Source organism: Hippichthys cyanospilos, chromosome 11 (genome assembly GCF_059441005.1).
Source record: "Hippichthys cyanospilos isolate Australia breed blue-spotted pipefish chromosome 11, RoL_Hcya_1.0, whole genome shotgun sequence".
NCBI classification, from domain to species: Eukaryota; Metazoa; Chordata; class Actinopteri; order Syngnathiformes; family Syngnathidae; genus Hippichthys; species Hippichthys cyanospilos.
The window spans coordinates 13,437,024-13,463,744 of record NC_142379.1 but is presented as its reverse complement, the minus strand read 5'-3'; the positions used below and the strand labels follow the sequence as shown (position 1 = coordinate 13,463,744).

General features: G+C 40.9%; 2 protein-coding genes across 2 annotated transcripts; one reads left to right on the top strand and one right to left on the bottom strand.

Moving 5' to 3' along the window:
* The first annotated feature begins 1,497 nt into the window (after nt 1–1,497).
* On the top strand, nt 1,498–4,783 carry her13 (hairy-related 13). The gene is made up of 4 exons (XM_088427435.1): nt 1,498–1,809; nt 1,890–1,976; nt 2,071–2,152; nt 2,778–4,783. Exons 1-4 carry the CDS (start codon nt 1,723–1,725, stop codon nt 3,221–3,223), a joined length of 702 nt encoding a protein of 233 aa, XP_088283561.1. The 5' UTR covers nt 1,498–1,722; the 3' UTR covers nt 3,224–4,783.
* A 3,828-nt stretch (nt 4,784–8,611) lies between these two features.
* On the bottom strand, nt 8,612–26,314 carry LOC148416034 (period circadian protein homolog 2-like). The gene is made up of 22 exons (XM_088426909.1): nt 26,169–26,314; nt 22,640–23,198; nt 21,431–21,523; nt 20,835–20,989; nt 20,616–20,737; nt 20,259–20,460; nt 18,789–18,840; nt 18,025–18,167; nt 17,780–17,858; nt 17,582–17,688; nt 17,291–17,444; nt 16,803–16,911; nt 16,453–16,729; nt 16,068–16,206; nt 15,853–15,986; nt 13,994–14,191; nt 13,538–13,783; nt 11,851–12,893; nt 11,360–11,579; nt 11,030–11,264; nt 10,772–10,922; nt 8,612–10,647 (listed from the first exon to the last, which is right to left on the bottom strand). The coding sequence occupies exons 2-22, from the start codon at nt 23,080–23,082 to the stop codon at nt 10,492–10,494; spliced, it is 4,458 nt and encodes a 1,485-aa protein (XP_088283035.1). The 5' UTR covers nt 23,083–23,198; nt 26,169–26,314; the 3' UTR covers nt 8,612–10,491.
* Nucleotides 26,315–26,721: the final 407 nt, after the last annotated feature.

Here is a 26,721-nt window from a genome sequence, read left to right as displayed (position 1 = left end):
GTGCAGCAGGCTCAGGCCAACACCTGTCGCTTTCTTTGGATAAGGGCCCTTAATTCCCCGGCTGATTCTGTTTGGACCGAGGGGCCGCCAGTAGCAGCTGCCAACTGAAGGCATCGCGTTACATCCGCCTAACAGGCGAGGCGATCTGTTGAGGCTTGGACACAAAAGCGAAAAACAAAGACGAACGGTCGGGCGCAAACCATCACCAGGGTTTTTGGTCGAATGCGGGAGGAGCCCGGATCAAGCTCAAGCTCCATTTTTATGATCACATTTTGCAAAATTTACATATGTATTAAGTTAGTCTTAGTTCGCCTTAATGTATTGTTATGTATTATTCAATTAAAATTACTTAGCATCAAGATACTACAATATAAGAAATCATTAATAAATTAAATGTATATATGTGAAACACACGGATATAATAGAACTTTAGCACTGCAGCTCTTGAGTTCACTTCTTTTAGATTTTAGCCTCATGATTATGTGTGTCTATCTATCTATCTATCTATCTATCTATCTATCTATCTATCTATCTATCTATCTATCTATCTATCTATCTATCTATCTATCTATCTATCTATCTATCTATCTATCTATCTATCTATCTATTTTTAAAGCATATATATATATATATATATATATATATATATATATATATATATACATATATGATGTACAGCAACATAATGGATGGCCAGCATCAGTCAAAAGTTTGAAAACACCCTCAAAATTATTGTATTTTTATTATTGAAAATATTTGTAAACATACTGAAGTCAGTGAAATTATGCTGGAATTATTTGGTGAGCAACAATCCAAAAAGGCAAATTTCGGTGTCCCCCTGCCTACTGCCTGGAGACAGCTGAGATCATGGATGGAATAATAATAACATCTTCCAACCAATGGTATACATTTTTGGAAAAGATAAGAAAAAACTAGCATTGAAATTTGCCAAAATGTGACTTATGAGGTTGAAGACCAATGTCTGCATTTTTTTTTTTTTATTATTATTCAGATTCAAAGTAAGCACCTATGACCAGATAGCTTTGCACATCCGGGCATTTTCTCAATCAGCTTTATGATGTGGATAATGCTTTATGACCTTGAATGACCTTCACTTCACATCTATGTATTATCAAGCGTTAATAGCTTACATTTCCTGACCTCTCAGACATTTTGATTTTAAGGTGTTTCCAAACTATTGATTATAACTGTCCAGTGAACACATTTTAACCGCGTGTCTTGTACAGGGACTGAAAGAAAGCTTACAAGAGTACAGTTGTACACCTGCACATTCAAGTAAGTTTTCTTTTTTTTTTTTTTCATTTTAAAATTCGGATACCGTTGGAGGAAATCACTTGGCATGAATGTTAATGCATTTCCATAAACCCTCCCTCTGCGCCTGTTACCAGTAGTATCTGTGTTTTTAAAATTCAGCTGGAAAAAATGAAGCGGTCGTTGCCTTGACACACAAAAATATCTCTGCAAAGTCTGTTCAGTTCTTGCGGTGCTGACCAGAGACAAAGAGCTGCTCGCTGATTGGCTGCCGCCGTGTGGGCCCTGTTGTCTCGCAGCAGGAGCAGCTCGGCCCCCATTCTCATGTAAATAAGCCCCTATAAATACTAACAACAGTCAGCCGGCGACAGCAGCACGTCTCACTTGTACCGCACAATAAACACACGTCGGGCAGCAGAGGGAGAGGAGAGAAAGCTCGACCAAGCAAACATGGCTCCTTCTGCTCGGCACAGCAAGACCGAACTTGGCGTGCAAGAGGAAGAGTGCTACTACGGCATCCAGAAAGTGGACAGAAAGGTACGCGAGAGCAAACCATAGGCTGCGATGGGCAGCGGCAGTAAATAACATGCAATATTTGCAAATATCATGTGTTGCAGACAAGGAAGCCTCTGGTGGAGAAGCAGAGGCGAGCTCGTATCAATGAGAGTCTGCTGGAGCTGAGGAGCTTGCTGGCTGATTCGGACGTGAGTACTCACACACACGCCCCATCTCACTCAAATGACACTCGCATGCAGAATTTACAGTTCACTCCGTTTCTAATAACCCTCGTTTCAACAGCTGCACGCTAAGATGGAGAACGCGGAGGTGCTCGAGATGACGGTGAAAAAGGTGGAGGACGTTCTCAAGAGCAGAGCACAAGGTTCGGACTTTATTCATGCCATTCAAATAGACGATGAAATAAGCAACCTTAAGGCTGAAATTAATTCGGTAATTCGGTTTGTAGCTCACAAAAGTGATACCGAACCAGCGAGGTGTGAGACGTCATATAAAATATCCAATTACGTTTAAATGGTTGTAAAATTATTTATTTGCAATCTAAAACATAGTGAATGAATGAAAATGAAATTCTTCACCAGATGGCAGAAGTTACATTCCGCAATTTATCTACTTTGTTTGTTTTTTTTCTTTTTTGCAATGTATGCCCAAGGGACAGTGGACTATAGACCTCTGAATTTACTTCTGAATTGCAAATCTTCTTTATGATAGGATATTTGGACAGTTCCAAATTTGTAGGAGCCTGTCTTTAAAACTCCCTTTTCAAGACCGTAGGAAGACATGTCTCAGAGGAGTTTTGAGTAGAAGATGAGCGCTGACCTCAACCCCAACAAACATCTTTGGAATGCGGACATTGAAAAAGCCCTCACTCAGACCCAACATCGGGGAACTAATGTTGCAATTCCAACAGATAACGCCCCAAAGTTCCCAGCCCTGGCGTAAATCGTGCTTTTTATTTTGCCATTGTCTAATCATCCCTGCACCAACAGACGCGGACACGCTGAGCCACGAAGCAAGCGAGAGGTTCGCGGCCGGCTACATCCAGTGCATGCACGAGGTCCACATGTTTGTGTCCACCTGTCCCGGCATCGACGCGACCGTGGCCGCAGAGCTGCTCAACCATCTACTGGAGTGCATGCCGCTCAACGAAGACCACCTCCAGGACGTCCTGATGGATCTCATGGCAGACACGTCCGGGAACGCGGGCGGCGCGCTCCGTTCGACGCTGGCCTCTCCCGGGGGAAGGAGCGTGTCCAGCGGTGCGTCCTCCGCTCTCTCGCCGGCCCCCTCCGCCACTTCCAGCGAGGACTCGTGCTCGGATCTGGACGACACCGACAGCGAGCACAACCAGAGCACTGCGGAGGCTTTGGAAAACAGGGAAGCTCTTAGCACGCCCACTGTGACCTACTCCAGGTCCATGTGGAGACCCTGGTAGGAGTTTATATTTCCAGCGTGGATCTGTGGGCACCCCTCAAAGAAATGAGGAAGAATTCCACCCCAAAACATACACTTAATAGTTACAAATGAACAAACGCTTCTGCAGTTCCCACTCCATGGATTTATTCTCCTCAAGTCACCTTCACAAGACAAAGGCAAAATAATGACAGTGAGGATCTTTAGGATGGTTCTCATGAAAAATAGAAAAAAAAAATCTCTCCCTTGAAATCTGGGAAATATCGGAGTCCACTCAATGCACATGCAAACTGAAAGTGTCTGCAGATTCCCAGTGGATTTTGTGGTTTTGTTGTTTTGAAAGTGGATTCTACTTTAGGCAGCACAACGAAGAAGCAGTTAGCTCATCTGCTACACATTTCTGAAGTCCTGGGTTCGAACCTTGGCTGTGGCCACAGTAGCAGAACCGCGTGGTGGACAGGGCCACCTCTCTGGCCACTCCTTCACATCTCGGTGCAGATTTCGATACCTCTGACAATTCTGCCGTTTACACATAGGTGAAGTGTTCTTATACCCCGTGATACACTTTCACTAATTATTTATAGTAACCTTATACATAACAAAGACGCTTACGTTTGATCTGAAAACAACTGTTAAATAATCACTTCAGTAACATTTTACATGTTACGGTCAGTATCAATCAAAATCATTGTTTTCGAAGCAAAAATCATGGTGGGGAAGTCGTTATTATTCATACCCACAGTCCTGGTTTCATGGAATAAAAGGCATAAATATTACAAGCTTGCTCAAAACACTTGTAATAATATGTCGTCTTAATTTTTAAAATGATCCAGAATTAAGATTTGCAGTTGTGCCCTTTTTAAGCTATGATTATAACGAATGAGTCATTACCATGTCATATTCACTGTATAAAACAAATTCAAGCAAAGCAATGGCAAAGGAAATGGCATTATCTTGTAAGTTAAGCTTTTTTAAACTTGGACTTGGTTGTGCTAGTAATATGAGCATGCCGGCAAGGTTGGGTATATAGTATGTGTGCTTTTTATTACACAATTTCACAAAACATCTATGTTATACTAAATTAAGACTCCAGATTGCCCAATGAGAGTGTGAAAACGTGTTTGTTCATTTGTGCCCTGCAAATCTGCGATTGGCTGCCCACTGGTCGCGGTCGTTCACCAAAGTCATCTGCCATGGACTACAGCTCACCCATGATAAGGTTATGAGTAAATGGAGTAGCAGTAATGGTCGGATAGATGGATTTTCCATGTTTGGGCCATCGAGGGCATGCGCCCTAATGACACTCTTCCTCACAACATTCACTTATTGTTCAACCACTAAGGACAACAGAGGAATTTACCCCTTTTGATGTGAATAACTTCATGTACTGTAAATAGGTTTTGTATTGGCATAAGTAAGCTCTTTTAGAAAATGTAAGTTTGGCAATGCCTCTGATTAATATAAATATTTCTAATGTATTTCATAAAGATTTGTAGTTTATCCGTCTTGTCAACTCCGTTAGATTGTTATTGCTACAGTGTTTAGATGACTGAATTTGCTTAATAAAGTATGTTCAAGGAAATGCTCGCGTGGAAACTAATTTGACTTACGGTGAAGAGTTGTTGCAAAATATCTCGTCTTGTGAGAGCTGTTGATGTGAATATGCCCTTTAGACTGCAGTGGGAGTTATATCACCTTCATGTCATGAGTTAAACTTAGTGTTCAACTTAGAAATTGGATTTAGTTACTTTTCAGACCGCTTTGTCGATTTTTTTTTTTTTTTTTTTTTAACCGATACATTAGGCGGTTTTGGGCTAGCTTGATTAGCAGTACACCTGACAGTTATTGAATGAAACGATCAAATGCAACCTGCAGATCCTTTGTCTCCCGCATGAAAATTCAGTGTTGCAAAAATGGAGTCATATTTCTTTAGACTTAGGAGCACTTAAAAAGGCTGCAACGTCACTTTTAAAAGTATGCCACAGATCAAATTAGAGAAAAAAGAGAATTTTCATGATCTAAAATGTCCTTACAAGCATTTAAGCTTTTATTTCACGTCTTATTGACATTAAAGGCCTTCTGGTTCTATGAATGGCAGCGATAATTGTATTCAGTAAGTTCACTGACAATCTTCAATAGTTGACAGTCGAGTTAAAGCATCTGTAATATACGTAGATAATGAGCGGAAAAATTGAAATACAAGTATGCATTGTATGTAGGAAATGTGGCAAACATTTTCAAGGAATGTAAGTCAAAGCACAGATATGTAAAGTCGACTTTTGTACTGTTCAATATATTCTCACAGGTTACCGCTGTTTGGCTAGTGCATGGAGGATTTATTTATTCATGCGATATGATGAATTTCAATAGCTCGACAATTCACATATTTCAAAAACATTTTTTGTGTCTGATCCAGCAGACATTCACAGATAGTCGAAACAGATAGCTACATCACACAGCTTGTCCACTGCTTTATTCGTGGCTACCTGATTTGCTTGATACAATCTTGAACATGATTCCTGACTCTCCAGGAGCTATTCAAAAAAAACAAATTGAAAACAAGAGCTGAGTGCAAGTATAGCTTAGTTCCATCAATCCATCCATCCATTTTCTATAAGCGCTTATCCCAAAGATGTGAAAGTGTACATGTTGTGACTGGTGAGTGGGTTAGCACATCCTCCCTTTGAGTCGCACCTCTTCTCAGAGGAGCTCATTGACAAAAAGCTGTTATATCCTGTCTGGATTGTGTGGACCCACCGGCACAATGAAGTCAGCCATCTTCTTCCTCCCTGACAGACACAAGAAATTCCGAAAAACACTCTTAGCGGAAGAGAACGTTAGCCCTTTCCGCGTTGCTTGAATTAGATAGGGTTGAATATTTGATGTCATTTGAGCCTGTTTGAGTCTTGTTCGTATTGAAGACAAGCCATTAGGAAGGCTGGGAGGTGGAGGGGTGTGAAAGTGACAGGAAACACTCAAGGAGCTGATCAAAGCGGCCGCTGACCATTTGACAGGGACGCGTCAAAACCTTGCAGAGCTGAAAAGACCTTGGAAAGGATACAAGTTGGCTCAGGTCCTTCAAAGACAGGCACAAGCGCGCATGCACACACACACATTAACAAGAACACACACGCATTTTAAGGCCACAGAATTACAACAGGTATCACTGATAATCGTACTCTCATCTCAATTTACACCAATCGACCTATTTTTTTCATGAAATCTTTGCGTATTGATAAACTTGCAGAAAGAACCCGACTCTATTGCTTTGTGAATGACGACAGGTGAAGATTTATTGTTCTTTGTTGAGCCACCCAGGGAACTTAAGGTGTTAAAGCAGTAAAAAAAAAAGAATAAGTAATACTACTTACAATTGTACCAGTGTTATAAATTCAGTAAAGAAATCAAAGCAACATTTTAAATTTGTTATGTTATTATTGATCCAGGGCACAAACACGTAAGCAACACACTTAGTAGCCACAAAGGCCAAGAGTTACGTTCTATTATTCTTTTCTAAGTTTAAGCACAAACTGGTGTCAACCAAAACTATACATTGTAAACCATTTGCAAGTCTAAAAATAGTTTAGGGCATTTTTCTATATGAGTGCTTGTATTCTGTTTGTTCTTGCTAAAATTTCTGACTTAGCAATAAGTAAGTTCCGATCACATTTTATACACTCAAGTTTAAGTTTCAGACACCCGATTTAGAAGACCTACCGATGACAAAGCCCGATCCGATGACTCAACAATGTATAAGACGAGGAAAAAACTGTATCCAAATTGTGTTTCTTTAAAAAAAATGTTTTCCCAACGTGAAACATTGTATTAGCCCCGGAAAAAACTTGACCTTTTGCTATTGAGCAATACAAAGTAAACATTGGTGATATCGCTGATATCGATACCAGGTACTTTTCAGTCCATAAAATATTGTGGTATTTTAATTTAATTCGTTCTATTAAATAACACGTTTTTCTTTTTCAAATTAAACTTTGAGGTGAATTCATAGCCATGCCATAGCATTATTACATTTGTATGAGTACAATTGGATTGAATAAAAGCCGTGACAGAAATGGAGATTGGAATCGATGCAGAACTGATACTAACTTTGGAATCAACATATTGATACATGGATCTATCTGAAATCATTTTATTTGGTTGCACATTAGCTCTTCAGGTATCATTTTAAATCAGTTGTGTTAAATGCAGACGCATTGCAAGTCACTGTTGCACTTATGAAATTATTGACAAGTATACGACAACGGTTTTCCCACTCCTACGAGCGTTTTGATGCATCAGCTGTAGCTTTGCGGCCAGTGCGTGAGTTCTGGTGCAAAGGTCATCTTGCTTAATGCAGCAGTTGGCCTGAGAGAGTTTTAACGGGCGCTGGGGAGCATATGGCACTGAAAAGGATCCCTGGGGAGCCCAGCCACCATCAACTGTCTTTGACTGTGAGACAACAATCACTTCCAGCAGCAGCAGCGGGCTGAACACCAAATGCATTTTGTGTTTAGATGTAGTCCAGTGCATTAATCATGCAACCGAAGCCTATGAGCGAACGCCCTTGTTTGCTGAAATTTGATACTAAAATGCCATTTTCAGTGTTTATAATTGTCTCTATTTTAGGGTAGTACATAATACTTTGAATACATTATGTAAATGGAGCCAGAATGCACTTGAGTCACATTTCAGATATTAAAATAAGCAGAATTTCCGTAAGTACATTAAAAATGCTTTCGAATGATGGTCTGGCAAATTCGATAACATTTGGTGACGATCAGGATTTAAGTAACTGGAGAATAGAAAAAAATCATGATCATGTGATCAGTGAGGGTCACATTTGTTCTGTATAATTAGTCAAGAAGTTAGAACAAAAATCAGGAGATTAATTCAGATCTGTAATTAATCTAATAAATCTCACCTACATTTAGATACGGTACCTTATGTTATTGTGGCAGATCAAAGGTTTGATGCAAGTATAAAAAAGTTGTCTCAGTCTTTTATGTACTTCAGTTGTAATCATTTAATTTCTGCTGTATCAAACTAGTGGTCCAAAATGCTGGTTGCAACATCTAGGTTTGACCATCAGGGGAAATGGTGCTTGTTAACTTTTGTCAACCAATCAATCACCAAATAATTAGAAAAAAACATTAAAATACCACTGCCAATCCTATTTTTTTGCAGATTTGCTGAAAAAGTGGTGTCTTCTTGAGTTCAGTATGGCAGTAGAGCTTTGCTTTGCTTAACTACATTAAAGTCTTTGTTGCGACAACAGTTAAGAAATTGAAAATAAGATTAATGCGATTAAAAAATGGAACCATGTAATTATAACTGCAATTGATTGCACTTATTCCTTTTCGACACCGTGAGGTTTAACATCTACCTTTTGTAACAAATGAACAGAGCTGCCGTCTCAACTGTTTAAATAGTTCTTGTAATTTTATTACAATATGTCAATTTTTCAAACACAATTTCCTACATACAATAATGCACAATAAAACCAGACTCATACAGTGGCAACAAAACTAATGTACCGGTACATGACACAAACCTCGTGTGCCAGTACCTTGTACTGAATATGCATTTACAGGTTGGACTGTTTCCTTTCACTCACAACTCGCACCAGTGTGGAATAAGGCATAAAACATTTTCCATGCCGCGCTTTGAGCTGTTTCCTATTCCATATGTATAAAGCACGTTTGCATTCTCAATGCTTTACATACCTAAGAGCATTGGGGCATCCTCAGCACTGAACTGAGACATACAGTAAGGGCAAATGGGGTCGCTTCAGGTTTCGATCCTATTCACGAACTGAGACATGGAACCCATAGCGGAAGTCTTGAACAAGAACGTCACGCGAGGGAATCCTCGCACATTAGCCGAATGCACAATTTGAGGGCGCTTCTTCACTGCCCGCAGTAACAAGACACAGGATTGTCCCCAGCTCCTAGCCACACATCCACGTAAAAACTTTTCTTCAAGAAAATAAAATGGACAAAACAGGACCACAGAAATGGAGTTTAAAAAAAAAAATGAATATAAAGATGAAGATGTTGAAGACAAAATAAACACAAAAACTGATGAGTGAGCTGTCCTTGGTCCAGCCTGTGATACATTCAGAAGCCTTATCCAAGCAGACCTGAGCTGGTCCCAGCGCACCAGGCATCCCACCCCGCAAAACTGACCTTTGTGCAGTTTCCTGACACCATGTAAAATAACAATAGGGATGTTTTGGTAAAAATGGTATTTACACATTTCTCTCCTATGGTCCCCTTGATTCTCTCCATTATTCTGTATTCACAGAATACTCCGGGCTTTTGAATTCAGCGCAATGGCTGTCTCAAATGAAAAAAAAAATGCCCAAGTACTCTTCAGTTACTAAAGATTTCATACTTTTGAGGGGAGAGATCTGCTTCAATTATATTGCCCGCTTCGTTGCGTGCAGGCTTCACACTCGAGTTCAGACCTCAGACTAACATGCCCTTTAAGGTCTTGCAGATGACTTAAAGGTGTATAATGTACAGTACGTCAGCTGTTTATAAATACAGTCTTTGAGTAATTTGGCAGTAGCATGAGAAACCCTGGTCTAGTTTACGTCAACTACAAAATAAATACATTTACAGGAGGATAACAGCAAGTTACGTGCTGTACATCAGATTGTCACTGCTGAATTAAGTTACCGTTACATTGCATGTGCCCTTTCATTTCTATCGGCTGATGAGTTGAAAGTTAAACAGTCAGTCAGTTTTCCTGACTATAGAAGTGCTATGCGATGGTCCAAGAAAGAAGAGGGGTGGAAGGGCAGCGGTCCCTGCTGGCATCTCGTCTATTCCAATATGCGGAATAAATGAACTATGTGGGATGCGGGGGGACAGTGTGCTTATGACGATCATGTTTCTTTCTAATGCAAATACTTTCAAATACAAAAAGTTAAACAACTAAACATTTTTGACTGCTCATATTATCGCTCAGGGAAAAGGAATTAAATAATAACAATAAAGTGTACATTTCATGTCTGACATTGAGACAGCTGTACAACAAAAAGGCTCTGCATGCACAGACGCTGTGTGATCACTTGGTATCACAGTCAACACACAAACACACACTAGCAGCATCCACACAACTATCACAGCTTCAGTTCATCTGTGTTGAAGAGTCTTGTTGAGGACGGCCAGGCACACGGTTGTTTAAGTGTCACTTTTATAATAGTGTGAGTGTGTGTGTGTCTGAGTGTGCATGTGTTAAGGGTCCATGGCTGGTCAAGTGTGCGCCCCCTGGTGGCGGGTCAACAGTTCACGAGGCAGAGTCTACTTTCGGCTGAGACTCCTCCGCTTGACCCTGGTCGTTCTCGCATTCTTGGTTCAGCTCTTCGCCCATCTCCCCCATGTCCATTTCAGGGAGGTTCTCCTCGATGTGGTCCTCTGCGGCATCTTTGCAGTAGAGACACTCCTGAACAAACACACATTCATATTTAAGGTTTGGGTTCATTTTGACACTTTCCTAGAGCTGACTGTCCAGCAGACAAAGATACACATCCGCACAAAAATACGACTGTCGAGGTTTCAGTTCGGACCTTCACATTGATGGCTGCGGGTAAACCTCCTCTTCTCATCCACGGATGTTCCTCCAACAGTTCTCGGCGCTGGTCCGAGGAGAAGTGCGGCTGGCTCTTCTGCATCTGTCTCAGTCGTTCCTTGTCTTCCCGTAGAATCTTCTGAATGTCCCTGTGGAACAAGTGATGCGCGATTTTGATGTTTGATGAATAATAGACCTCATTCAGAGGGCACGTCAAAATGTCCACGACAGCATCGAGTCGCTGCCATTGTCTCACCTGCACGGCATTTGATACGTCATCATGACCTTGTCATCGGCATTGGCCATCAGCAGCCAAAGGGGCTCCTGGAGAACATATTTGATGAAATGCTCTCCTTCTCCTTTGGCTGATGACTTGGCTTGTGATTGGCCACCGTCAGAATCTCCTTCTCTCGTTTTGGCCTTGTCGATTGTCTTTGGGTCATGTTCCAAAGAGTCAATACTGCCAAAGTATTTGCTCGTGTTGCTGCTTCCTATGAAGTGTTTGAGAGAAACAAGTTCAAGTCAAACCAAAAGGGGCTTCCAAGCAGTTTTCTTTTTTTGCTTGAATTGCCAGCTATGGATCAACCTGTTCTGCTGCCTGAGGCGCCGCTTGCCGATGTACCGCATCCATTGCAACCGGAGCCCGATCCTGAGCCAGATCCAGACCCTGACCCCGAGCCCATGGAGCCGGATGTCGCTGAACCGGTGCCAGAGTGAGAGTCCTCCTGCTCTTGGAGAAGGATATCCAGAAGGTCACAGGATGAGGAGTGACCGTCACTATGTGCGCCATCTTCAGGGGACTCAACCTGCATCATTATATGACAAGAAAACAAAACTTGTAAAAAGTGTAATGGAAAGGCTTTTGAGCGGTTATCAAACTTTTAATATTATTCACCATCAAATTGAATGTATTAATTGATTGATGCGATAGTTTCAGCTGTTTAGAGTCAGCAGCAGGTTGCGGCAAATTCAACTCACTCGCTTTTACAGGACATATTGTAAATGTGTTTTTGAGGGTATTCATTGTACATGAAAAATAATTGCGTTATCAAATGATTAATTTGAAATATTTCTTACCTGCTGAAGATTTTCAGCCTTGGCTGAGGCCGCCCCGCTCTTTTCCGCCGCAGCTCCCGCAACGGCAGAACACGCGGCCGTGTTGGTGCCCTGAGGTCCAGCAGAGGCCACTGTACTGTCCTGCCGTTCCACGGAGCGTTGGCCCTCTTCCATGCTCAGTAGATTGAGCTGCAGGGGCGAGCTGCATCGAGACTCAAACAGCGTCGGCGACGTGGTGCGCTCTCGTGCACCAGATGCTGGGGTGGAGGAGCGAGAAGCCGCTCCTTCTCTGGTCTCCAAAGCTGTGGCTTTGGGGGCTTGGGCGCTCAGGCTATAGGGGAAGGGTGGAGATGAATATGGGGCTTGGGCTACAAATGGAGTCTGGACTGAGAAAGTAGGCTGGGCGGTGAAGGGCTGCTGGGCGGTGAAGGTGTTTGAACGAGCTTGAAAAGGCTGCTGGGATGGAAAGGCGCTCGGCACGGGAAAAATCTGCTGGCTGGTGAAGGGAGGTTGCGTTTGCAGGGTGTAAGATGGCTGCGGGGTCTGAAAGGGCTGCTGGCCATTGAACTGAGATTGCGTCTGGGCCTGCTCCAGGAAAAACGCCGGTCTGGGGGAAGGCCCCATTTGGCCCAACGGTCCCATTTGAGGGAAGAGGTAATTTGGTAGCACAAAAGCCACCACGGGCGTAACGATGGGCGGAGGGAAAGGAGTGGCCGTGGGAGAGACTTGGCTGCTTTGGCCCTCTACAAAGCCTGTGGAAAGCGAGGGGTCAGGACGGGGGACCTGTGCTGGAGCAGCAGGTGCCGGCGGGTAGAGCTGATAGGCGGGCACCATGGCTGGGTAGGACACATTAAAAGCAGACAAGGATGCTTCAGACGGGGACCACGACGTTTGATTGAGTCCCTGAAGAGGGGGGCGGGGTTTGCGGTTTGACACGGCGCTGTCCGACGATTCGGGATGTTTCATGCGTGGCTTCTTGGATTTCCTATTGCGGTTTCCCTTTTTGGCAGTAGTCTCTGGCCTAGTGGGGCCCTGTTTGGCAGCGCCTCGTAGTCCTGATGGCTCTGAAGTGAAGAAAATGGTATTTCACAATATCTGCATTTTACCAAAAGGTAAGTGAAACCTGATTAGAAGACGTAAGGTTTAGGGTTTTTGTAATTTTATACATTACTAACAGCTTGCACTGCGTCTAAGAAGTGTGAAATTTTCATTTCAATGTTGTCAAGTCTTTCTCACCGATGCCCTTTTCAAATGACAAAGCATTTCACGCCGTGAATATTTGTGCTTTTTCTGTACAGTTAAACCTGTGTTATACGTTTTACTTTTATATTTTTGCATGTCGGGCAATGTCATACAATAGACCAGGGGTGTCCAAATGACTTCCTCTGAGGGTTGCACGTAGAAAAATAGAAGAACTTTGCACAGAAGGAAGTTGCACATTATTATTATTTTTAACTTACTAATTAAAAACTGTAAAAATGAATCAATCAAGCAAGCAATTTCACATTAGAACATTAGACATAAAGTTAACGTGAAAGGAAAGTGAGATGATCTTTTTCATGCGGCCCGACTTAACAAAAGCTAAATGACCTGTACTTTAATACAACTTTCGTATTCATATCAAGTATTACTATCAGCGTTAGTAGAATTGAACAAGGTTGGTGACAATTTCTAAATAATGTCATGTTGTTATGAAACCGTTATTTACCTTCAGAATTGAGTGGCCCCTTCTGCCTGTGCAGATGGTTGGAATAGTCCTTCTGCAAGGTTCGAGCTTTACAGAGTTCTCGGCAGCGATTGAGGAAGGCCTGCTCTTCCTTCTGTGTGTGGGCTGCCAGTACCTGCTTGGTCAGTCCCAGCCGCTTATAAGCCTCTTTCTCCTGGTTCAGCGGCAACACCACACTCACGGGGGGAGCAGGAGGAGCAGGGCTCTCCGCTACATCCTCAATTATTTCTGCCGAAACAACACATTCATAAACATCAGCCACCATTAGGATCCCTCTCATCAAATTCCCTATGCTGCTCTAACACTGTTTGTGCATGGCATCTTAGTACTGCTTTGATATGCTGCTTTAGCTAATGTTACAAGTCCTCATCTAATTGCTTTATTTTGTGTTTTGATTCTAAGCGAATTGTAATTTTTAACTGCAAATATTAGACTTACCAGAGTCTGGTTGAGGCTTCTTGTCTCCCACATGCACAATTGTGCTGCTATAGCTACACTGAGATGTGATTGACACAACACTTTCTGCCTTGCTGGGTAAGGGAAGAGGTCCCATTGGTGCTCCAACCACTGCTGCTTCGGACTTCTTGAGCGCTTTCATGTTTGACAACCCGGGCTGGCCCTCCAGCATCAAAGAATCTTTAAAAAAAAACAAAACAAAAAAACAAAACAAAAAAAAAAAAAAAAACGAAAACACATAAATTTAAATAATGTATCACCAATAATTGGCTGTGAGTTTTAAAAACAGAATCCCATTAAAAAATTATAAGAATAAAAAAATTATATATATATATATATATATATATATATATATATATATATATATATATATATATATATATATACACAAAATGTCAAGCAAATAGCAGGTGCTATATGCATATTGCAAAGATGTCCCATAGGTGTCATATGGAATTTTATGTTTTTACTTTGATCAGCTAAATGTAACATTAAATGTACATTGTTATCCAATAGGAACAGTAGGTAGGGGCATTACTGACACGCAATAAAATATATATATTTTTTTAAGTTATTATAATTAATTAGCTAAGATTACACTGGGTCATTTTGCCACATGAAAAATGTATTTCTTTCATTAGAAAATAGAAATGTAGTTTATTTAATATTGATAATTGCAACATTCAATACCTATTGAATGTCCTTCTACTATCACGCAGCACAAAGGTTCGTTAAAAAACTGTTCAGTTTGTCTGTGCTTTGTTCAATCCATTCCCACAACTCCATCTCACCGCCTTAAGTTCAAGGCAGGACATGACATAACATCATACCCTTACAGCAAGGTGACAGACAATCATATTGCAGCGTAGCCTTCTGCAGTTGGAATCATAATAACACTAACGGCAACCGAGTCTTTATATAATCAACACAAGACCTGTGGTACATAAAACAGGTGACTTGGAATTACAAATTCATTGGAAATCACTACGCTAGGGACTGATGTGTTTTAAGTCATCTGTAAACTTGGCTTAAATCGAGGACAGGCAATACTAGCATGCAGCCAGCCAGCCAGTTATATTTCTCACAGTTTAGTGTAAGTAGTGTGAAGTAAATAACTTCAAATTAAAGCTGAAAGTCTGCAGTTAAAGGACATCTTGTTCATTTTATGTCAAATGTATTGGGGCGGTGTTCATGTCCAATGAATACAGAGATGAAGAACTTACTTTAAGCATTATTTAAAATCATTCACATGATTATCAAAATGATTACACAGACATACATACCAAAATTACTTCTTTAAGACTTTTAAATGTGAAATACATAGAGCTCACATATCACATATATACAAGGCTTATTCAATAACTTGAGTTCTAATTTAGGAGGTAATGATTCGATCAACCTGTTTTCTAACCTGTGGAGCCAGGCATTGTAGATTGATTAAAAAAATAATAATGATCTTGTATCAAATGTACTTATTTGAATCCAAAGCTGACATATTTGTTGGGTGCCATGACTTATTGTAATGCATAAACAGCAACAGGTGGATACACAGATCAATTGTATTTTTTGCCATCTGACTGAATAGGTTTTATTTACCATGTCTGCCTTTATATGACATTGACATAGATAGAAACAATACCTGAACTTAATACTAATACTGTGGATGTATACATTTGCTATTAACTATATAAGATGTATTTGATTTTTTCCAACTGAACATTTACCGAACCATACCAAAAACGCTCAGCATGAAACGGAAGATACAAAGTGAACCATGGTTTTTGTGAAGCATCACACCTTAAATGTGTGTGTACGTGTAGCCCTGAGTTATCAGCACAAACCTGTGTTTGCACCGGGCGCCTGCACCGTGTCCTCTGCACACTTTTTGTCATCGTCTGAGTTGGAGGAGGTGGTATTTGAAGAAAACTGGTACTTCCTCTTCACAGTAATGGGGATGTTACAACTCTCCAGGTACCTGAAAAAAGGTTCACAAGAGTATAAGTCTAGCACTTCACACACTAAACAAACACAACCACACAAAGGTGCACACATTTACCTGATGACACTGTCAAGGCAGCTAATCTGCTGGTACGAGCAGACAGTCTGGTCTTTGAAGGTGAATTCATCCATACTAGCTGCATTACTATCTCTTGGTGTAGAATCCTTCAAACGCACAACTGGACTCTTTTGAGACACTGCCATTTGTAGAAAAATAAATATAAGCTCATGTCATCAAAATACAATATGTGTAGCAGAAATAGAATGACAATTATAAAATGTGTGAGCTATCACACTTTGCTACAGGGATACTTTGAATTTTTCACAGTAAGAACACATCATGCGTGTATGTTCAAATTAAATTTTATTTTGCTTCTGATCACTTATGTAAAAAGCAGTGAAACCTTAAAATGAACAGTTCACTGATACTGAAATGAGCTCACCGTCAGAGTTCTTCTTTTCAGGTTTGGATTGATATGGAGCCGGTGATGGCGGAGGAGAACGCAGGCACACCTGGGAGTCCTGGTTCTTTAGCATGTGAACTCCCTTACAAATCTCCTGGAATGTCCTGGTGGGCTTGGCCTTGTTCGTTTCCTCAGCTGTGTTCCCAGCTATCACATTCCCGTTGCTTTCGCTGGATGAGCCGTTGCTCACCTGTTGTTCGTGGGAGCCATTGCTGCCGTGGCTACCATAACCACTGGATCCCATGTTGTGAACCGGCTAAAGGATAAAGAGGCCATTATAAAACTTGCAAAAGTCTTTTTTAAAGAAAACAATAAAGTTGTGTACACACTTGTAGCAGTAGCCGATGGATTTGTTCACTAATTTCTTGGATGTCTGAGTCCATCATCTTGCCTTCATTGAAAGCCAAAGCTGCAAAAACGTCTTCATTCACGGGACCCCTGAATGAACATCCCTCATGTCAGTTAAATACATCTTTGAATGTGGATGACTGTACTGACTCCAAGCGAGCTGACACTGTATGCAACGATAATCTAGGTTTCAGATTCTTAACTGGTACCATGTGTAGCGTCTAGCATAAAAAATGGGCAATTGGTTGTTAAATTGTTTATTTTTTTCACCTCCTTATAGGGTTTTCTTTTAAATCATTTGTTTTGTTGTATTTGGATAGATAAAGATTGAGGAACCTATTTTAGAATAATCTTCATAAAATTGCTCAAATGGAAAAAAAATGCCCAAGGTTATTTTACAATACTGAATTGTAAATGATCATAATCCAAATTGGCCATCAAAAAGGGTAATATGCACACAAATACTTACATGCGGACTTTGTGCCTTCCAATGACAAAGGAAACTTTGCGGCTCCAGGGATTGACAAAGCTTGACCAACTGGTGTCGATCGTTATGTATTCCCCATTTCTTGCACAGAACCGTATTGAGGAGTGATCAAATGGCTGGCCAGCATATTTCAGAACTATTGATGGAAGGGAAATAAGTGAGATGATATAAGGTAGTCATGGAACTATTCGTTGATAAATACACTAGTAATTGTAATAAGTATAGTCAGCTTGGACTGTACATATCAATTTCAAGAAATAAATGTCGTCTCACTCTTGCGATGCACAGCCAGCATGATAGGCCTGTCACTTGGGTGCAGATTGAGGAGCACGGGGGTCCCAATCAAGTCCTGGGGAAGGTAACCCAGCAAGGGAACAGCCCTGATGGATGGACGATATATTAAAAATATTAAAGCTTGTTTTCCATTGGCATCAACATAAACAAGTTTCATAAATGCAATTTCTTACTCACCTTTCATCCACATCCTGAAAAACACAATTGGGTGTGTGTGTGGTGGTGAAGATGCGTTTGTCAGGAGGGATTCTGGGTGCTGGGAACAAAGAAAAGAGAATATCTGCATTATCCCTGCACGAGTTCAATTTAAACCATGGATGGCAAAAATAAATTGGCAAACCCAATTGACCCTTGCCAAATATATGAATGCAAAGTAATAATTTTCTCACATGTGGGGCAATGCTACTTATTTATTGTCTCACCTTCATAACCAGAGTGCACTCTCTCCGCCAGCAGGAGGCAGCAGAACTGCTCCTCAGACAATTCCGCATCTTGGACTTTCATTAGGTAAGGAGTCATGCGGAAAGGGTAGTACTGCATATCCCCATAGTGTTCCTTCCCACCACTGAAACGCATACATGTTCATTTCATTCAATCATGTTACCACTGTAGCCATGTTAATGCCATGTCAGTCATTGCTGAAGTAGTGTTCACCAACATGGTGCATGCACCAATGAGGTAGCCCCCTAGGAATTCAGGCCTTTTTTTTTTTTTTTTTTTTTTTTTAAAAAAAAAAAAAAAGAGTACACCAGTCATGGGCCATTGTGATTTGGTGCTGATGATTGATTTTTATGTGTTCTGTCCTGTTCCACCTTTTACAACTGTGTGAAATAACATGATCTGTCTCTATACATAGACAAAGATCAGTAATTACTAATAACATTTTATTCAAGACAGTTTGAGAGCTAATTTGCTATTTCAAAAATGTCTATCAAACTACTTGCCCTTTACATAGTAGTAGCTCGCAGTTTCATAAAGAGTGACCAAAAAACAAGTTCCTTTGATGACTGAGACAGCAATTTTCTGTAGTTGAGCACAACAAACTAAGACAGGAAGAGCCAAGTATGGCAATGTCAAGCTACAACACCTCACAATCTTTGCTCCTGCTCAGTGCTGCTCTGCTACTCGGGGGATTGTTAGAGCAGAAATCTATGAATCACAGAATCTCACGTATGCTCTCACTCACCTGATGCGGCAAAAGAAGGATTTCTCCTGCATGCACTCCGTGGGAGACGACTCTGAATAAAACACAAAGAGGAGGGTGATGACTATATATCAGCAGTCCAAATTACCATAATCATCCATCCATTGAAGTTTGGAGAGACCGAAATGTCAGTGAAGTCTCTCTCATCACCTTTACACAATTTAAAAAATGGACAAACTTCGGTTGTGTAATAATAAATGAGCCTGTTCATCTAAAACGTGCTTCAAACCACAGCACAAGGGCCATTTGTGGCCCATCGTCCATGGCCAGCATCAGATACTAAAAATGACATCTGCTGCTAACAAAAGTTTTATTTTTATTTTTTTAATATGCTGTAGGGCTTTTATAAAGAGGAATCAACACCTGACTTTTGATACCCTGAAATACACAAAATGAATTTTTACAAGCCAAAAATGTTTTCCTTCATCCTTCAAGATTGAAATTGTGAACCTATTACATTGATTGTCAAATAACTGCTTCAAAAATGCTCCTGTTATGGTTCTGAATGTAAAGATGGGTTTCAGCAGGGATGGAAAATTCATGTTCGGAAGTAAAACCCCTGCCACATTTTGGCTTTAGCTTCAGGTGATTATGCTCAACGGCAGTAAAATGAACTCATTTAATTGTGAGTTGATAACCTGTGGCTAAAGTCAAAATGTGACAAGCTTTTGACGTTCGGAACTTGAACTTCCCATCTCGGCGTTATGGATGCAATTGCTTCGTTGAGTAATTTTGGTGTTCTCAATAAATTAAGATTGAAAAGAAATCATCAATGTGGCCCTTACATCCATTGATGCCATCATGACATCTTTTCTAGGGCTAGTGAAGGAGTGGCCATGTGAAATGCTCAATTTGCAAACATTTCAAGTCTTCACTTTCCTCATTAAATATTTCATACTGGACACATTGTAATTGTTACGTGACTATCGGATCATGTTAGCGTCTCGTGACATCTACCAGAACGTTCCCCCACTGGCTTCATTTACTTCTGTTGTTTCTGGCTAATTTGCAATGTTGCACGTAAAAAACTTGCACATTTCTTTCTTTTGTCAAAGTTTGTGTATTTTGTTGTTTTATAGTCCTTAAAAATGAATAAAAATCTTGAAACACCAATTATGGTCAACTAACAGAGACGTGATTGGGTCCGATTACCGATCACCCGATCGGGACATCCCTATTAAAAAGTAAAATACAAAACAGTGTAGCAGGTGTTTCTCCGTGTGCCTGAATGTGTTTGTGTGATATTGATCATGCTAATAAAATATGTGCTATGTGTGTATGGGCATGTGTGAGTGGGTGGCTCATGTGAAGGAAATGGATGATTCTATATGTGGGCAGGTGGTGAGATTTGGGTTTCATGTGGGCTTTCCACGTGCCAGGGTGCAGCTGGTGGGAATCCAACTTCCATGCAACGTGTTTAAATGCTTCCACCAGTTTATCAATTGCTGTTACCTGCTCCAGTGCACATGCTCCATGAGGGCAAGCGGTACGGAGTAGTGAAGCTGTAGAACACGCTCACGTCCTGAGGCGTCAAAAATTCCACAAATTTGGCATTATGAAACACTTCACGATTGCAGTTTAAGATGGTCGCCGCCTGATCGGAGATGTAAACTATTTTCCCTGTAATCAGTGAGACGGCCACAGCAAATATGTCCTGAAAGACATAAAGTACAATGTTGTCCAGTGTTGTTAAACACTTTCAAAGAAAATAAAGACAAGGTCCTAAGATTTTTCTTTTTTACAGTGCGGACATTTGAGCGGAAAAGACTGTATGAAGTCCTCGGATGTGTGACCTTTACAAGAACTTACAGTGTTTCTGAGGGTGTATTCAGAAGTGATGCTGTTGATTTCCTCAATGGTGTAAGAGGACACTTCAAGACCAGGTGGTTGGCTATCGTTGATCATTAGCATTTGGTAATATTCCTCATTGGCTGTAAGAGGGAAAACATTTCTTATAAAACACGCACAACGGTGAAATGTTGTCGTTGGAAACTGGGCGCAAGACGGTTGAAGGGGACCAAAACTTACCTTTCACCTGCTTGACACACCGTAGAGCATATTTGAGTGTGTTAACAGTGGTAGACTTGCCCTTGCTCCTCTTTTCCATGGGCAAATGCATCTTCAGCTCTTTAAGGGTCTTGAAGAGCTCTTTCTGCGTCTTGGCTTTAGCTGACTGTTCGCTGCTGCAGAGCGTACACATGACAAATACACGTGCATCAGAGAAAAGGTCTCACCATTGCTGGCAAAACTCCGAACGGAGGTATGAACTGGCTGATGAATGATGGAATTGACTGGCACTCAACTGAGTCACCATGAGTGAAATGTGGATGTGGAGAAATTAAGGGGAATTCTCCTCTTCCAGTTTGGACTCTGTTAAGCTTTGGAGAGGGCTAAAGGATGAACTGCAAACGTGGCTGACGGATCGAATTCGCAGGGTTCACTTGAATTCACCATATCTTTATGCATTAACAGCAGACTGCTGGTCATGCAGGTGATGTATGTCTATAGAACATGGCCGTGGCCATTTATATTTGGTTAACCAATGACCGCACAAGGCAGAGGTTAGTTTATGATGTTTGAAAGTGAAAGTGGGTGCTCTAAATATGTTGAAGGTGTGGACTAACCTGCAACCGCTAGTAGATGGGTTGTCCTGCTCGGAGCTCACCAGACTGAAGGCATTGGAGCTGCTTGGTGGTGAGGGGCTGTGGGAGTTCGAGCTGTAACGAGGAACCAAATGGTAATGAAACAGTTGGTAGCATGGCGCTACAACAGTTGAAGCGATATAACAAAACACGCAAAACATCAAGTGCTTTAAAGGGGAAGTCAACCCAAATGTTTTCTTTCCAATATGTTTGATAACCAGCCATTAGTGGAAACATGGCATTCTGATTAATATTGCATTTGTGCAATATGAATGAAGCAGTAAAATCCACCTGGGTTTTTCTTTCTCTTTCTCAGGGAAAGTCACAGTAACTCAGGGCTCAGGTAACAACCAATTGCAACTCACATGGGTTTCTGGGTAAGGTCATGTGATGAACAAAAGCTGAGCTGTGATTGGCAGTTAACTGAGCTTTGAGCAACTGTGATGTCTTTTTCAGCCTAAAGCAAGAGGCAAAACGGCCGCCCACTGAGATGGAGACACAACATTCATCAGAATGCTGTGTTTACAATAGTAGAGCTGCATCCAGTAGGACACATTGTAATTTCTGGGTTGACTTTGTCTTCACTTGTTAGGCTAACAACATGAATCTAAGTAAAGACACTGATTATGCATGGAAAGAAAATGGAAAGAAAAAAAAACAAAAAAACATAGGTTGGGGAATCCCCTTAATTTCAAATAAAAAGCCCTTGCAGATAAAAAGGCCAGATACTGTATTTACCTTACAGTTCTTTCCATGCACAAAATTTATGAGGGAGCTTAATATCCTCACGGCCAATAGATGGCTCTAAAATACAACCGTGGTGCTCAAAGGTTAAGCTATGAATTTAATAGATTTCAGTTACAATATTGGCTTATCAGTTGACATCATAAATACATTACTTTGTTAATTTAAACTGGTCACAGATGGCTTCATAGAGTTACTCTAGAAGGCAGCACTTTGGATGTATGCGTTATTTTGAGTTAAGGTACTTGTAAATAAAACTTTTCTGTCCTTTTCTGTCACTGGCATCTTAAGCCTGGAGACATCAGACAGTGTGCAGCCATGACTCATACATGAGAAAATGGTTCCCTCTATTATATTTAATGATCCATACTTCCATGACCTAGATGGTCCACTTCCACATAACGGCGGAATATTTATACACGATTGAGTGCGTTAGAGTGCTTTCACCTCTTGTTACTTCCCGATGACTCGAGGAGAGCGGAATCTTTCCCGTTTCCATTTGAACTGCCCACAGATTCATTGCCGTGAGACTCATTTCCATGAGATTCATTGCCATGTGATTCTGTCCCACTGCCACTTGAGCCGGCCATCTCTACATCTTCGTGTAAGCGGGTCCGCTTCCTTTCATCCGTAGGGGAACCAGGCGAGGCGGGGTGCTCTTGGCTACTGTCGCTCCCCTCTGAAGCCAAACCCAACTCGGGCTCCATGTCGCCTCCATCCCTCCTGCCACAACCCTCACTGTAACTGCTGGCCATGCGGTGAAGTTGGCTGATGGCGGAGTGCGGCGTGATCTCTCCTTCCTCCACTTGAAGGCCGACCCTTTCACGGGACCGTTCCAGCCCGTCCAGGGTTGAATAGAGGTAGTGCTGAGGGTCACAGTTCTCTGACATGGAATGGGCCAAAAGACAGGAGATGGGGGTCTACGGTGTCTTCCTCATGGCAGCCCCACAAATGGTATGGCAGTGACCTATAAGAGTAGTTGACCCCTCATCAGGAAAGATGTGCTCTATAATAAAAGAAATAATATAATAATTGGCATTTATAGGGCATCTATACTACAGTGGCCAAAAAAAGAGCCTTAACACAGCAGTAATCAATAATGGTTAGGAGAGACTTTACATTAAATATTCAGTGGTCATGACTCTGATCTGGTCACACAGGTTAGCATTGGATTTGAAAGCAAAGGGCACCATCTCCCAAAACAAACCACTACTACAATTGTGTGTTAACACAAGCTGCAACTATCTTTGCCTCTAAAGTTCCATAATCGTAAATTAAACGGGATTCGAACCTTTGTTGCCTATTGGCTGAAAACAATAGTAAATAGTTCTAATAGTCATTTGCAATTTCCATTGCTGTAGGCTCAGTTGAATGTTCGTCTACAATAGAAAACATTTGAATGCATACTCTCTAAATTCCAGCTTTGTTCCTCCAATATTAGGTAACAGGTAACAGGTCTCAGGGAGCACCTTGAGGCCCCTGTACTGTGGTATTTTAGATACAGATTGTTCAAAAACAATGTAAATTATCAATGATTTTGCCTTATGTAACGCAAAGCCATGCTGTAAAATTGGCTCAGGTGCAAAATGATACAGGTGATGTGCATTCTGTCCATTGCATTACACTATGAAGCAATCCCTCAGTAACAAAAACTAATGTCTAATATGTCATTAAAAAAAAAAAAAACTTATATCACATCTACATGAATAAATACAAAACAAAAAAACTTCAAACTTATGTTACATCCACATTCATAGATAAGACCAAAAAAGGAGTAAAGGACAATTTATGTTAAATCCACATTAATAGATACTACATAACAAGAGTAAATTAAATGACAACTTATCTTACATCCACAAATACATAATACAAAATGACAAACAAGGAATTCTCACATTTTACACCTTATATTTAGATTTATTTAGGAAGTACTTACAAATTATTTGTCTCATGCATCCCGTAACAAGCAGTGCAGAAAAATCCAAGCAAGCAGCAGCAAAAGAAATCTGATCATTCGACAGTACACTCTTTACATAAGCACCTGTGTGCAACCTTATGAAGAAAGGTAGTCATGTTTAGCCTTCTCTTAAAAAAACACAACTAATTTCCAAGCCACCACACATCTTGCTTGGGAGACCTCTGATTGGCTACCACAAAGAACCAGTCAGGAGAGAGCAAGGAGTGTCAACAGGTTACAGCTATGTTAGCCAATCAGTGGATTTACAGCAATCATCGTCTTTGCTCTCATATTATAAAATAATTTATATAACATGCAACTAATATATGATGTGGTATATTTCATCAACAGCAGTTTTTGCCACAGACATGCATTCAAACATGTACCCAGCAGCATATAATTGTCACTCATTCTCTGACAATTAAACAAGTAACAGTCTCTAATCTAATTCTGGCCTGAAATTGCCAACATGCCAGAAAAACACAACTCACCATAATGAAGCTGGCTGTTGCTTTGCTTCTATATGAAATCTACACAAATTAATCCAAGATGCTGTTCCAATCGGCAAGAGAAAATGAACCAAGGATCTAAAATTAAAACTAAGATTAAAAAAAATAATAATCCAGAAGAACGTGGTTAAAACTGACCACACTCTCGTAGGAAACACACAACTGATGGAAAAAAAACTTCAGTAAATTCTAAAGAAATAAATCTGTTTCTATTGAAGCATGCTAACAAAACGCATAACTCTAAGGATGACATAATGAAACTGAAGTCAAGTACAGTTGTGCTCTGAGCTCTGTATCATCATTCAGAGGCTGAACCAGTCACACTAGTCCAGCTCTCGCAACATTATACAACTGCTGCTCCAGTCACATGGATTTGGATCCAGTGCAGCTCCAAGCTACTGCACAGTAGCCTTGTTTCATAAACCCAAATGCTTTCCACTGGGCTTGGCATTTTCTCTGCACATTACGAAGATAAATTCTAAGAATAGAAAAACTAAACTCCACAAACCCGGGGAAACTAAGTCAAATTGCGACTGTCTCTGGTTTGGTCATTTTCAGGAAAACACACCACATAAAACCAGACATAACTAACGATATAGCTTTGATATGCGGAAACACACTACCTTAAATTATTTTATATTTCAACCGTTAAGAATAGTACTAGGTGACCCTAAATTAAAAGACAAATGCAATGTGTGTACTCTTACCAACAGTTACAAGTGAAATAATGGGAACACCAAAGAAAGGAAAACCTTAAACAGATATTTACAATACATTAAACCATTAAGTCGACCTGATCTTGAAGGTATAGTACAGTGTGGCGGGGAAGGTAAAAAGTGTTTGTGAGCAGTAGGCCTCAAGCTGAGAATGTATTCTAACGAGGAAAAAACAAAGATATCTATGCATTATCTCCTAGCATTGTGCTGCAGAATTGTCTCATCGGCTATCCCTAGACATAAACTAAAAAGGTCATTTTTACATTCTGTTTAACATGAATCAGGCTATGAGTAATAAAGGCTTCCACAAAATCGTGATGAGAAAAACCCAACTGCAATTATGAAATTATATTGATGGACATCGATTTTTTCCAGCATATTTCCATGTGCTTGAACGTTAAAGGTAAGGAAATTTAGGAAAAAAGTCGTAAAATTGGTGAGAAACAACAAACTCATCCCCCGCACCCACAGTGACCTGCTATTCACAAACCACACACACGTTGACCTGCAATCCACAGCACGGTACACTGACACAGTTATGTAAAAGTGACGATACAGCCGAAAAACAGACACGAAAAGACCAATTACGTAGCCCCGTTTAGCCCAAATCACGAAAAGGCACATCATCTCTCTATATAGCTATTCACCAAACAATAAAATGTCATTTTTGCTTATTAAAAAGTAAAAAAGTAGAGCAAGCGGAATGCCCGCGCATGCGCAGATAGGGTTTAGTTATGCAACTTATTTTTGCGATCTTAATACATCTACGAACAGAAATATGAACAAAGACTCACCTGGTATATTGAAATAAATTCCTCTTTCCGTGCGTGTCTGAAGTCATTTAAAACTAAAAGCCGAAAAGCGAAAACGAGATCCACGTAAAGCTCAGTATCTCTCAATGGGAGACCGCATTCAGACAGGCTGGCACAGTAGTAGGCAGAACCTCCCCCGGTTGTCTCCGGTTTGGATACGACAGCCAATCAACGGACTCCCATCGCGACCTCAATTTTGACCCCGCCTTTTCCGTTGTCCTATTGGCCAGAAATCGTGGGTTTCCATGGAAAACGTGACGACAATACAAAGAGCTGAGATCATTGCCTGACGGACCTGTCAATCATTTTATATAAACAAGCCAACCTCCGCACGTGGAATCCCATGTTACGTGTCTTCGGTGGAGTGAGCCGGGTAGTTGAGACTCCGAAACAACGCGTTGCAAACGCGAGTTACATAAAGCAAAAGTATGACTTGAGTCACACATGAGTCTCACTGACCATTAGCGAGTCACCTTTTAAACCTTACGAGACAAGCGGTTAGAGCGCTTTGAAATATCCCCACTAGGTTCGTTAG

Bases quoted from the DNA above. Each gene is read 5' to 3' on its own strand.
- LOC148416034 (XM_088426909.1), bottom strand. From the start codon at position 23,082: ATGTCAGAGAACTGTGACCCTCAGCACTACCTCTATTCAACCCTGGAC. The intron at 16,207-16,452 runs GTGAGCTCATTT...TACAAATGGCAG, and splicing joins TGAAAAGAAGAACTCTGACG to TGTCTCAAAAGAGTCCAGTT. The intron at 10,648-10,771 runs GTCCGAACTGAA...GTGTTTGTTCAG, and splicing joins CCGCAGCCATCAATGTGAAG to GAGTGTCTCTACTGCAAAGA.
- her13 (XM_088427435.1), top strand. From the start codon at position 1,723: ATGGCTCCTTCTGCTCGGCACAGCAAGACCGAACTTGGCGTGCAAGAG. The intron at 1,810-1,889 runs GTACGCGAGAGC...CATGTGTTGCAG, and splicing joins TCCAGAAAGTGGACAGAAAG to ACAAGGAAGCCTCTGGTGGA. The intron at 2,153-2,777 runs GTTCGGACTTTA...CTGCACCAACAG, and splicing joins TCTCAAGAGCAGAGCACAAG to ACGCGGACACGCTGAGCCAC.